The sequence below is a fragment of the Cibotium barometz genome, chromosome 32, assembly GCF_041138505.1.
Source record: "Cibotium barometz isolate CiBa-2024 chromosome 32, ASM4113850v1, whole genome shotgun sequence".
In the NCBI taxonomy this organism is placed as follows: Eukaryota; Viridiplantae; Streptophyta; class Polypodiopsida; order Cyatheales; family Cibotiaceae; genus Cibotium; species Cibotium barometz.
In genome coordinates, this window is record NC_141077.1 from 4,939,060 (window position 1) to 4,953,986 (window position 14,927).

A 14,927-nucleotide genomic window follows, 5' to 3' on the forward strand; every position below is an offset into this window, starting at 1 on the left:
GCAAGAAATATGGACATATTGCCCTGCGTGCCACGTGTGCTGCCGTCTCTCCGTTGGATCTGGAAAATATAAATCCTCGAAATGGCTTGCGAGTCTGGTTCAGCTCGTTCGAGTCGTAGCAGAAGAGACGATATGCTCGAAGGCGAAGGTAGTCATATCCTGTGAGACTGGGTGAGCTTGGGAATACCGGATAAGCATGGAACTTCCATCTATAAAACCAAATATCTTTGATTAAAAATCTTCATTAATGAAGCTTAAGGAATGAAAATACAATACGTAAATGCTCTTTCTGAGTTTTTATTTTAAATTTCTGATAACAATTCATTTTTTCTTATTAGCTTTTCACAAAGCTCTGATACCAGCTGTGAGACCCTCGCCCCCTCCGAGGGTGCTGTCGATGGAAGCAGCATCAGCCTCTCACACGGGGTAGGGATCCACACTCGAAGCCTCGCCCACGGATATCTAGATAAGAGACTAGTGCGGCGGTTCCTCTGAAACCAAACCCGAAAAAACTTCCCTCGCTCAAAAGGCACGGGCGATTCCACCAAGAAAATTATCTTCCGAGGAAATTGATCTAATGAGTCAAAGTCTTAACTAACCAAATTGATCCGACCGAATCCGAAAGTCACATGACCAGATTAAGGAAGAGACTTGTACTTGGTCCATAGAATCACCGCTTTTTTCCCCTCCTTTAAGCGAGGCACAACCCGCTGATTCCCTCGTATAGAACAAGGGTCTTCCTAGGACTTAATCTGACTAACGTAATTTAATCGTAACTATTTGTATCACAAGAATCCCTCAATGCAACCTAACTCCAACTAGCTGCTCAGACTTACGTGCGGGATCGTGCTCCCTTGCGTGCTTCCATTTCCTCCTCATATAGTGGCCTCTAGGTGCTCTTGCCCCACCACCCAGCCCGCCATATTTGGCGGCACCTCTAACCTAGCCGCATGCGTAGCTATCGTGGTAAAGTGTCCACTCGCACTACAGAGAGAGGACATGGATTGGATTAGAGAGAGAGACCAATCATGGACTGGACAGCTCAAGCTTACGTACTTCTTCTCCATCTTAACTCTCATGAAGGCCTCACCATTCAAGCTTTCTTGGAGGCCTTGGCACCTCGTACTGATGCTCTCATGGGTACCTTGCATTGGCGCCCCATATTGCTGCTCTCATGGTGGCCACAACTTCTCGCCAGAAAAGCACAAGCGCACTCTTCATTCATACGTTCATACTTCCACGGAAACCTGCCAAAGCAGGCAATCTTTGGGCTTGAAAGTGATAGTTGCACTATGACGATGACATCTGCCGGGTAGTAGAGACGGACCTAGTGACGGCCAATGCATACCCTAAAATCTCTGCTCTTGTACGCTTGGCCACATATATGCCTCCCTCACTGATCAAAAGCATTAAACCCTCCTCCTCCAACATGCACGGCTATCCTCCCGCGCTTTTGCAGGCCGCCACCACTTCCCCGCCCTTCTTTCCTCTGGCCACCCATGCTGACGGTGGCCACAGAGGAGCTGTGATGATGGCATCTGCCGTCCTTGCTTACGGTGCCCACAGAGGAGCTGTGACGATGGCATCTGCTTCCGGGTCCTAGGTAGAGAAGAAAAAGAGTAGAAGTAGAGACGACGGCCGGAGCTTATCGCGAAGGAGTACGTTGCCGGAAGTTGAGGTTGATGTAAGAGCGGCGTTGATTCGGTAGGAGTCTTTGGGCATCTCGTGTCCAGATCCGGTCACTGCTTGCATGCATCAAGCTTTGGACAGTTCATGTCCACACAACCATGCATCAAGCTCTCAAGTTTTAAAAGAGTGAACGGAACGTAACCTTGCAGGAGGCGCAGCAGGCAACCAGCCAAGGAGAGGTAGAGGAGGAGGGGGAGTGGAGGTGCGATGCCGGGAGGGGAGTGGAGGTGAAAGAGAGAGAGAGAGAGACGTTTACATCATTTATTGCGCGAGAGCCAAGGATTTTCAAGTTGCAAATCAACTATCTGACTCATTCTAAGGCAACAAAGGTTACGCACTTAAATTGTTTTCTGTCAATTTCCAACCTTCAAAAAACAAGCAGTGTTATTAAAAAAGTGGTCAGACGCTTGTGGCAAATAAAACGTTCATATTGAGTGAAATTAATGTCCCTAGACTCCCACCCTAAGGCATGTCTAAAAAAACTTTCCAGGTAGCAAAAAAAAAAGTCAACTCATCAAGCCCCTTTATATTATAAATAGATACTAGTGGGTTAACCCGTGCTTCCCACTTCGCTTCTAACCTCTGAATTTTTACCACATGATAATTTTGTGGAACTTTTCTTTTGTGACCCATGCTTTATATGTATAATTGGTTGTTAGCAAATGGAATAAATGGGCAAAGTGATAGAATGAAGTCATTGTCAAAGGTTTGGAAGTATGATTCCTAGCTCCATATTTTTCAAATCCCAGAGTAATAGAAGCCTACCCACTCTCTCTCTCTCTCTCTCTCTCTCTCTCTCTCTCTCTCTCTCTCTCTCTCTTACTATAGCACAAAAAAGCAAAATATTCGTTCCCTAGCGTACACATGACTGCACTCTTCTCTTGTCCTGCCATGTGTCCTTGCTCTCCTCGATGATTAAAATAGATAGTATAGAAAAAGATAAAAATATAAAAGTCATAAACTAAATGTTCCGACATGTATGTGTTGGTTGTCAGCTAATGGAACAAATTGACAAAGTGATAGGACATATATACTTGTTGTCAGTGGAGTGGACAAAGTTGTTGTCAAAGGTTTGAAAGTAGAATTCCCAGCTTGATATTTTTTAAATCCTAGATTAATAGGAGTCTGCCCCACTCTCTCTCTCTCTCTCTCTCTCTCTCTCTCTCTCTCTCTCTCTCTTTTACCATAGCACAAAAAAAGTGTTCATTCCTTAACGTACACATGATTGTACACAATGATCTCTTTCCTTGTCCTACCATGCACATTGCTATAACACATATGTTGCATGCAAATGAAGATCAATACAAGGATGCAACAAAAAAGATACTTAGGGCTCTTGTAAAGAGTTCCACTTTGTAGATGAATGTGGGAGAGGGTTTGACAATAATCCCACATGGGAACTTTTGGGAGTTCTAGAATTTTTGTATAAAAGGTGGCTCATTTGAGAGCATGGATACATTGGGCAAACTCATGTTTGAGCTCTCTTGAGACTAGCTCTCCCTCTTCTTCCATAGAGGTGCAAGCTCTCTCTCCCCATCTACATTGTTGTAAGTTCTATTCTTTTGTTAATTCAATGCAATGAGTTGATATTTGTCTCTCTTCTCTTGTCAATTCTCTAGTATGCATGTTTCTTATTGAGAGTTTCAAGGATTGTGTGCATGCTAGGGAAATGAGTATTTGAGAATGAAGAATGCTTTGATCTTGTGTGAGCAATAGCTAAGCTTTCTTCTTGTTTGGATGTATGGATGAGTGGAATGTGGAGTTGAGTGAGCAATAGCAAGATTGAGCTTGAGTGTGTGTTGAGTCTATGTCAATAGTAGTAGTTTTCTTAGCATTCTCTCCATCAAATGGATAAGCTTTTGTGCACCGGTACGGGTTGAATCCCTAGCTCCGAAAGGGATGCAAATCCCATTGGATTGAGCTAAGTGTGGATCATACTACTCTTGCTACAAGTGAGAGAGTTTTTCCGTCTCTCCAACATATATAATGAATGTTCTTACATGTTTGTGTGTTTCTCTCTCTATGTTATATATACGTATATGTGTGTGTGTGTCTCTCTCTATGTTACATACATGTACATACACACACATCTCTCTCTCTCTCTCTCTCTCTCTCTCTCTCTCTCTCTCTCTCTCTCCATATGAAATGAGCACAAACATATGTATGAATATGTAACAATTTTCAACTAAACATGCAAATAAACATCCTCGTTGTGTAGCGATGAAAAATATTTTTATCATCGAATAAGTAAACGATTTTCAACTAAATATGCAAATAACGTCCTTGCTGCGCACATCAATGAAAAAGATCAATTAAAAAAAAAATAGCAAAAGTAGCGATAATCAGTCAGTCGATGTACTGATCAGTAGAGAAGTGAAGCTTTCACTTCTTAGAGCCATCAACGAGACAGGGAATGCATGACGTCACCGTCCAACATGGTATGCAACTGACGCATCTCCACTGCACTGACCATCAAGTGTAGATGTCTTCTTCACTCGTGGCCCTACAAAGAAAAGAGAAAATTATTGATAAAATATTAATTAAAATTTTACCATAAATCTATTATAGTTATAGTTAATCTTACTTGACACAAATGAAGATTCAAAGAGAGATTTGTCAGGCGCCACAAAATACTCATATTGAAGGGAGAATGAATAAGGTCCAAGCCTTTGGTATAGAGAATCCCTCAAAAGAGGCAACACATCTCTATGTGTCATAGTCAGTGTCACAAGCATACTCTTTTGTAAATAAGTATGCTCCCAACTCCTCATCGGGAACACTAATCCCGTATCTCTCAATGCCCTCCTCCACAACTTTGACCATGAAAAAATCCACCATAGGCAAAATCCTAAAACAAAGAAGAAATTAAGAAGTTATATAAACAAACATGAAAATCTTGAAATAATTTCTTGTAATTTACGCACCCATCCTTGTGGCCATCTATCATAATCCTAGCAACATGTTGTGATGAGGAAGGGGTGCACACCAAAGAGATGGCTCTATAAATAAAGTAAGTTATATATATCATGCACTAAAAAATCACAAAAAATTATAAATAAATACGAAAAAATGGATATAAAGTTGTAAACCTTCAACCTCGACTCCAACATATCCAAAGTGAATAGAATGTCATACATGATTGTCCCTAAAACAAAACAAAACTTTTTAGAATATATACATAAAAGAAAGAACAAAGAGAAAGAGCCATGGAAACTCCTTTTGGCATGCATCCTCCTCTTGTCATATGGTAGGGGAAAGGACGTGCTTAATAGGAAAGATACACATGCATACAAAAAGACTCATACAGAAAATCAGAACACATAACTTCAATATGATACCTGAAATTATTACCTAGAAGCATCTAAGATCTACTTATAAACAATGTTACTTATTATAAGCCAAGCAATAAGGTGGATATCCTCCCCCCAAGTTAGAGACCATAATTGAAAGGACTTTCTGGTAAAAAAACTATAGCTATCAAATCAGGTTGATCACATACACACTGTCTCGTAAGTAAAGCATCAAAAACCTCTTACCAGTTTTGATTGCATGCAAAAGTAATAAATAAATCAAGTTTGCCCTTGGAATGGATAACTGCCATTGCATTTGATATATTTTCCAAGTCCACCAATAAAACTCAATAGTAAATGGTAACAATTAGACATGTAACAAATTGCTTCTAGGTAGTTCTTATTGCTATATGCAAAACTTCCTTATATACAACATTAGTCGTACAAACCATCTCTCGACCACTCACATTGGTCTCACAAAACAGGTAGTAGCTTGAAGAAATACCTTGATAGCATTTGATGATCATACATGTGAGAAAGCAACATATAACTGTCCATGATTAAATACTAGAGTTGCTAAGTATAATCCTAAAAGAGACATTCTTTAACCTTGTGATTTATTTATTGTCATGGCAAATGCAAGTCAAACAAGGAACTGCCTCCGAATGGAAGCTGTAATGTACTTGGAATGAAGACCCTATCTCCAATGTTAGTCCTAGTAATAATTTCTGCCTCTAACACCTTTATGTGAAATTCCTTGCATATTTATCGAGTACCATTGCACAATCCCTCCCGAGGATTTAGATTACGCAATAAAATCATTGGAGCATTTCTTTTCAGAATCAGTTGATGAGGTGAATAACTATCATTAAGATTAAGACTGTTTAGGTACTCTGTTGCATATAAAAAAGATCCTTCACCACTATTATTAACTGAATCTACACTCCAGTACTCCTTGCTCTCCCCAGGCACGGCATCCAATGCACTGCTATTGATAGCATATCAACTTCAAGGTTTCGAGGTGTAAGAATAGCACGCTCTCTAAAATACGATGCATAATCTATAACACTTAGAAGCCTTGTATACACCCATTTAATCAAGTCCTCCATAGACCCTCTCTCTAAAAGCATTTTTGATGGAATTGACACAATACCTTCTTTTATTCCCTCCCTCTCTGTTCCGTTGCCAATGTCTAGAACCCACTTTATGAATTCATGCTCTATTAAGTTATTACCATTTTGAAGTACCCACATGTTCTGTGTAAGCTTCAATACTGTAGTGTCTCTCCATATTTGTGAGTGACATAATGCGACATTAACAATGTCCTCTCGTCCTCCCTTTGGAACAACTGGCAAGATCTGCCTAAAATCTCCACCAAACAATATGACCTTTCCACCAAAAAGCTGATCACTGCCCATGATGTCTCTTAATGTCTTGTCCAAGACTTCAAAGGCATATTGATGGGTCATGGGTGCCTCATCCCATATTATTAGCTTAGCTAGCTTCACAACATCTGCAAGCTGACTGTTAACCTTTATGTTACAGGTGCTAGCTTCATGTAGCTCCAATGGTATTTTAAATCGTGAATGAGTTGTGCGACCATTGCCTACCTAGTAGCAAGGCTGCAATGCCAAAAGATGCACATGCCAGAGCAACATGCCCCTCCCCACGCAACCGAGAAAGCAAACAAATATAGGGAAAGGTCTTTCCAGACCCTCTTGGACCATCGAGAAAAAACACTTCACTAACACCTGCATATACTGCCTCCAAAATCTGATTAAAGGCCGCTAGTTGACAATCATTTAGAGTTTTTTCATTCGATCAGCAATTTGTGCCTGCTGCTCAACATTAAATATTCTCTCTTCTTGTAGTAATCCATTTGTAACTATGGACACAATTGATCTGTCTACAGGATGCATTCCCTCAAACTCAACCAACCTTTGGCCATGTTGTTGACATTCTTTGCCACTATCTAACGATCATTTAAATTCTCTATAGTCGGTTGTAATGCATGAAAAAAATCATCTAAAAGTTCCGATGAAAATCTTGCCCACAGAAGGCCGGGAGAGGCTGGCTCACAAAACACCAAAATTGTGACAAATAGGTGTCACAATTGTGACAAATAGGTGTCTCAATTGCGAACCGGTTTGATGAAATGCGGCCTCTTGCATACATATAAACCATTCTTCATCACTTTCCAATAAACCTCTAGCTATGCATGCTCCCTTAAAAGTAGGATAGACTTGCCCATCAAAAACTGCACAAGTCATCAAAAGTCTTACAACCTTTGCAAACAGTAAGCAACATACGCAAGAAATATTGCTCACCCCAGCAGATGGAGAAACATTGTACATGCAACCGATGCTATTGCTTAACTTTCTTCTGGTCCACTTCTTGAGACTCGTGTTCCAAACCCATTGGCTAGGAAAGTCACTACTGTAAAGTAAATCTTTTGCATCATCGTGCAACTCATTACATGCAAACCACTTTGTAAGGGTAGTTTTTTTGTTTCTTTCTCTATCAATTATACTTTGCAAATCATCATCATCTCGAAACATGACATTATTATGTAGGGAAAGATGAACTTGTAATCTTTGGACATCGGGATTTTCTTCATGCATATCATATTCATAAATTCACCAGCATGCTGATGCTGACACATAACGTGCATCCAAGTACCTACTGACCTCTCATCCACCACACCATCAATTGAATGTTCTAGTTCTCCTTGCCTTTCTACATGATTTACAGTTTGCATTCTAATTGTTGCTCTGTCTCATGACCCTTGTACACATATTTATACAAATATTTAACTGCTGAGATTGTGGAGCATACTTCAACATTGATGTGTGCCTTGTATTTCATGGAGATGAAAGGATTAAATGGCACTATCCAACGATTGTCAATGACAGCTCGTTTCACTTGTATGTTCCTGCCATCATCTCAATGCATATAAATAGGATAGCCATCGCTACCCACCACAGTAGATTCAGAGAAGGCACGCGGATAACGAGACCACTACATTTCCCACCATTAGTCATGCATGGAGCATTGGGATTTAGTGCACGACATGGGCACCATGAACATTACATTGTCTAATAATTTCATGTAACTCAAAAAACATTTCCCTATCAGGAAGCTCTGCACATACCAATTGATCATAATGACTAATCTCAGTTGCCTTAAATTCATCTGCCTTGTATTTCATGGAGAGGAAAGGATTAAATGGCACTATCCACCAACGATTTTCAACGACAACTCCTTTCACTTGTATGTTCCTGCCATCATCTTGATGCATATAAATAGGATAGCCATCGCTACCTTCCACAGTAGATTTAGAGAAGGCATGCGGATAACGAGACAACTACATTTCCCATTAGTCATGCATGGAGCATTGGGATTTAGTGCACGACATGGGCCATGAACATTACATTGTCTAATAATCTCATGTAACTCAAAAAAATGTCCCTATCAGGAAGCTCTGCACATACCAATTGATCATAATGACTAATCTCAGTTGCCTTAAATTCATCTGCCAAAATCAATAATATGTGTGAGTGTGGCAAACCTCTTATTTGGAACTCAATCACACAAACATAACCAGCCACTTTTCCAAACAAATTATCCTTTGTAATCGACCTCATCATATCCTTATGTTTTTTATTAAACACGTGGGTTGTCAAATCCAGTCGATCATGCGCACTCTGCCCTATGCATCTACAATGTACTGTTTTGCAATAATCTTCCCCCACGTAGAAGGCAAGCATTGGTATCAAGTCTGATCTGCAAATCGGTATGCATAATATTGTCTTTAAGTAACACATTTTGAACTTTGAATCTCATGCACTGATGCATGGGCAGCAACACTAGCATATGGAATGTATATATGCCAGCCATCCTCCCCTCGTGGAAATAAAAGAACATTTAAGAGTGGCATGTATGATCGATGCAAATTAGATATTCTTCTCACAAACCCATTGCGCAAAAAAAAAAATTGGATGTCTCAATAGCTAACATCGGCATCATCTCCTTGCCCTGGCATGATAGCAGCAATCTCGCTAGCTATGGGCACCAAGTATTGTCTAGAGGTAGAGCGGTTCTCACAAATTATCATCCTTAAATCTACATTTGGATTGCTTCTCAATACTTCCCCAACAACTCGTAATGCACAGGCATATGGATTGCATGCATGTATCATCCTCTGCAGCAGCAATGCTAAAACACCAGGATCCAAACCAGGCATGCCATCCAAACAATTTTGTAGTTCATGCTCTGTGTCATATACATATAGCTGTGCAAAACATGGGCGCTCTTCTCGTCCTCCATCAGGCAATAAAGTTCCAACACGATGATATACATTGCCATAAACTCGAAAGTTATATATGCCTCTATTTTTGCAAAACGTTTCATCAATATGAGCACCCAATGATACAAAAGCTAGAACACTATTGTATGCTCGTATGTTCTTTCTAAATAATTTGCTTCTAGAATCATTGCCATGCAATAGAATTCTTAGAAACTCGGGTGGCTCCTCTAAAACGGCAACAATGACACATGCCCTGCTTTACAACAATGGCTTCCTACAACATGACGTAGAGCTGTTTTTGTCTCATCTTTCCATAATTGAGCATGGCAAAAACTACAAAAGTGATTTTAAGAGATCCCAGGGAGTGAAGAGTTGGAGTGCAAAACACTAATGGGTACATAGCCGGGTGTCTTATATCCTCTCTTAATGGAAATTGACAACAAATAGAGAGATATCCCCCTCTACTTATCATTGCACCCCTGCTACCTAAAGTTCATTCTACTACAATTGAATGGCGAGAAGCCCTGGTTGCATCTAATTGAACCCTTCTACTTCTTATTGGAGTGTCTATCACATTTCTTATTGGAGTGTCTATCACATTTCTTTCTCTAGAAATATCTCAGTTCACATTGCATTCTTGGTGAGCACATTCTTGTGTTCGATATTGCTCCCTCTGTTCTACATTTCTAGCTGGCTATTTTTAAATATTGTTCTTTGCCTAGCAACATTACGTCGTTCTTTGCGCATTATATTTAATTATCTTATCCGGTCAGCACGTGCTAAATGCAAAACATTGCTCAAGTCCAATACTCTATTTTGACTTCGTCCAACCATCTTCTGTTTAAAAGCACAACTTAGTCCGAAAGTATTTGACATCATTAAATCTCTCGCTCTCTCTCTCTCTCTCTCTCTCTCTCTCTCTCTCTCTCTCTCTCTCTCTCTCTCTCTCTCTCTCTCTAAGATTCCTTCCCATCCTCTCAAGAAGTCCAGTATCTTCCCCTGTAATCAAATCCCTCTTCAGAATAATAAAAGATCTTGTTTCTACCTATTTTGGCTTAGAGAGAGAAAATATTATAGAGAGAGATTATTCAAATTTTAGATATTTTTGGATGGAAAAATATATCTTCTTATTAAAATAAATTCCCCCGAAACAGAAGTTCAAAAAGATTTTCAGAAGGTGCATTAGAAATAAATTTTAATCTATTGAAAAGGCCTTATCCTAAGGGTCCAGATTTTCTAAAAATTTTAAATTAAGGTTCGGGCCAATCAGATTCATCCAAATGTATGGAGGAGATAAATTGAAGAAATAAAGAAAATCCTCCCAAAAATGAGTAAATACTCACATAAGATGAAGAGTGGACTAAGGACCAAATGAAATACTAAAAAAATAAATTTTTGACTCCTCAAGAGTGGGGATTCCCCCTCATGAAGGAGGCGCCTATTTCACATGTGGTGGAGTTTTAAATTCTCAAATATTGAGATATTTCATCTCTCCTCTCTCCTAATTCAAGTCTAGTTCCAAAAAGTAAGCTAAACAGACCCAAAAATGGTCAAAAATTGACCAAACTGATCTGGAAAATTCTAGAATCAGTTTGCTTGGCTAGAAGTTCACTTTTTCCTATAAATAGAAGCCTCCCCTTTGTAGAAGCTTAATAGTGTTTTATGTACTATTACTCTACTCTATCCCAGGACCAAAAACAGTGAATTTATTGATAATTCATTAGTTTTGACCTTTCCCTCTTCAAAAGAATTGGTGGCCACTCTTGTTGTTGCAAACAAGAGTAGATCCCTCAAACCATCAAGCCAAAGGAAAGCTAACAGAAATTCAAGTAAGCTAGAAATCCTACTTTTTCTTTATTCCTTTTAATGGTTTTCTAATTTTTGTTTTCTTTAAAATGAAAAAATGATGTTATGCCTTGTTGGAAAGGCTTTCCCTCTCTCTTCATTCTTAAATTCAACCTTTCTTTATCCTAGATAAGTAATCAAATTGTTAGAATTAAACTTTTCATATTGTTTCTCTTTTAAAAGTAGAATTTAATTAGTTTAGAATGCTTTAAACCATTTGGGATAATTTTTAAGTAACTTGAGGATAGAAAAAATTGAAAAATGGTCAGCCATACAAAGGAGGTTATGGCAAATTTTTCTTAAATTTTGTGAAATAAGTTTTATCTTTTATTATTCAAAAAGAGTAATCCCCACCATTTGTGTATTCTAAAAGTGTTATTTTCATTCTATGCATAGAAAGATACATATTGGTTATTTTTTTATTATAAAAGAGTGATTTTCATTAGATTTAAATTCTACGCATAGAAAGATGTATATTGGTTATTTTTTATTATAAAAGAGTGATTTTCATTAGGTTTAAATTCTATGCATAGAAAGATGCATATTGGATATTTTTTTTATTATAAAAGTGTGATTTTCATTAGAATTAAATTCTATGCATAGAAAGATGTATATTGGAAATAATTTTTTTATTATAAAAGTGTTACTTTCACCAATATTGATTCTTATGGATAAAATGATGCATAAAAGAATTTTTTTAAAATAAAAGTGTTACTTTCATCAATATTGATTTTTATGCATAAAATGATGCATAAAAGAATTTTTTTATTATAAAAGTGTTACTTTCACCAATATTGATTCTTATGCATAAAAGATTTTTTTTGAAATTATAAAAGTGTTACTTTCATCAATATTTATTTTTATGCATAAAATGATGTATAAAAGATTTTTTTTAATTATAAAAGTGTTACTTTCATCAATATTGATTTTCATGCATAAAATGATGCATAAAAGATTTTTTTATTATAAAAGTGTTACTTTCATCAAAATTGATTTTTTTACATAAAGAGATGCATAAAAGGATTTTCTTTTATATAAAAGTGTTATTTCCATAGAAGTTAGATTTTATGCATAAATAGATGCATACAGAATTTTTATATCAAGATAAGAGTTCTCTTTAATTTTATGTTTAAATCCCATGAATATTTGTAAATGAATAAGTAAATACTCTGTGAGAGAAAATTCTATCGTTTCATATTCTCTAGGATGGTAATGAGAAAATTCAGAAAAACTATCGAAGTTGGAATTTTAGATAAATGATTAATTTATTCCTCATAGGAATTCATGATAAGTTTTAAATTCAGTTAAGTAAAATACTCAATTCAATTAAGCAAAATACTCAATGAATAAAATTTAGTAAAGTAGTAATTGAAATATTACCCTCCTTCGAGAAAGTTAGTTCAGGGAGAACCTTTCTAGACTCAAACCCTGAATCAAACTATGACCAAGACTTAATCTCTTTTGTCAGTTTCAAGAAAAGACGATATGACCAGTTCAAGAAAATTTCACTCAAATCACCCACCGAATCTGAAATCAAGTTAAGACCCTTGATTCTGATCTGAGGATCAAGGTTACAGAATTCAAGAAATTCTGTTGGAATTTTAGACTTGTGATCTAGAAGTATTGGGATACGGATTTAAGATATACCCATTGTATTCAAAAGAAAATCAAAACTGAAAACTTGTATAGAAACCCTGTTTTCTTAAAGGACATGCCAGAATGCTGGAGGGAGCATTCGGTATATGTGTTTTTCTAAGGGAAGTTCGGTTGCAACAGCTGACGGGGAGTGTTCAAAGGACGGCTCACGCGACAAAAACCTGCCCAGGTCTTGACCAGCCTGGGTATGGTGAAAAATGGTGTGCTTCCGGTACGATGGATGAGGGTCGACAAAGCGGTCCCTGAGTGAAGTGCCAGGACACCTAAGGAGAATCCTGGAGGGTTCTGACCAGGCGATGCACAGGCTCGCAGTGCTTAGGACACCCAAAAGATATATATGTATGATGACGAAAAATTATTGTAATCTGTTACTAGATCTCGTTGTTTGCTGACCAACTGGTCTCGACGGAGAGTCCAGAGTGATACCTGTTTTTGAGAAACAAGGAACTGGATGGAAATTTTGAGTTATGATATCTGTATTCAATAACTGTTTGTCAATGGATTGTTTTATAAGTTAAAGTTTAAAGAGGAGTGTGTGCGTATCTGTAGTCTAAAGCAAAAGTTAAGAAAGGCATTCAATTATGGGTGGGTGAGTACTTGTTTGGTTCTACCAATTCCAGTGATTGGGCGGCGGTGGCTAATCCATGGGCCGTCGGATGGGATTAGGCTGGAATCAATAGAGTTTTAATAATAGAATTGATTAATAGGAATACGCTTAGAACTCGAGTAGTTAAGTAAAAGCCTGAAGACTTCTCTAATGAATAGATCAACGGTTGTGCCTGATTTAACTAGGAAAAAAGCGTTGATCCCTTCAAGTTAAGTTTGTAATAGTTTCCCTTCTATCTGGTTTATTCAGATGAAGGTTAGTTTAGTATCTTGACCTCATTAGAAAAATTCAAGAAAATAAATAGTGGAATTGTCTCCGTTTTTCATGCATGGGAAATTTTCTCAGTTTCGGTTTTCGGAATGACCACTAGCTTAGTCTTGTGCCCGGACATTCGAGGGCGAGGCCCCGAGTGAGAAACCCTACCCCGCGCATGAGAGAGTTGCTTCCGCTGCTGCTACCATCCGGGAATCCAGTGCGCTGAGGGGGCAGTGGGATCCCACAGTTGGTATCAGAGCGTTGTTGTAAATTTACGTAACAGCAAACAGAAATTGCTTAAAATTTTAAAATAAATCTGGGAAATAATGTTTTCGCTTGTTAATATTATGTTGAATGAACTTCAAAAATTAAAAACTCATAAATTGAATTGGAAATTTATAGATGGATACCCCGAATCTATCTGGCATTCCTGAACTCTCCCAGAGCCAGGATGTGATAGCCTTTGCATTCGAGCACCTCATCAACTCTGCTACGACCCGAGTAAGCAAAGTGAGACTCGCATGTCATTTTGAGAGTCTTTACTTTCCTGATCCTATTGAGCGACGTCGGTATATGTGGTTCTTTGGAGGACGATGTATTAATGTCAGTACCAGTCTCAGCGTCAGAGGTTCAGGCAAAATATTTCCTTAGCCATGATTCTGATAAGGCTAGGGCTTGTTCAGCATGTACAACTCTTTGATCATTCACCCAGGAACTTCAAAATTTCATGCCAAGTTTTTAGGCTTCTTAGCCGCTTTATCCCTAGAAGTAGAATTACAGCACCTCTGTGTAATGAATCGTGTATACCTTCGCAGTTTCGCTTCTTTATGCATACGCGATTGAGGCAGTGATTTTGGGAGCCGTGATGCTCTATGTATATATTGAAAACTTTTGATAATAAATGATGTTTTGCAAAAAAATTCCAAATTGTTTTCATGATTGTGAATATGGTCGATAAAATTATCAGAGTAAATCTTGTTTCATGAAGTATGATGAAATAATTATCTGTTTAAAGACTAGATCGCAAAAATTAAATAATCATAAATCTGTTGTCAAAGTTAAGTTGACAAAATCTCGTTTTGTCAGAATCATGAGGCGCACGGCCCGTGCAAGGCAACCGGATCCTCTAACCGATGATGAAGAGTTAGATTAAGATGTTTGAAAAGCCCTGCACAGATCCCAACAACCTGGTCCCTTCAAGGGTGAAGGGGAGCAGTTATGTGAAGTAGTGGAGAAGTGGATTGAGGCTATGGAAGAATACTTTGATATAACTGGCTAC

The 14,927-nt window shown here is 38.1% G+C and overlaps 1 protein-coding gene across 1 annotated transcript; it reads right to left on the reverse strand.

Moving 5' to 3' along the window:
* Window positions 1-5,917: 5,917 nt before the first annotated feature.
* Window positions 5,918-6,448, reverse strand: LOC147619753 (uncharacterized). The gene has a single exon (XM_086772762.1). The coding sequence runs from the start codon at window positions 6,446-6,448 to the stop codon at window positions 5,918-5,920; it is 531 nt and encodes a 176-aa protein (XP_086628888.1).
* Window positions 6,449-14,927: the final 8,479 nt, after the last annotated feature.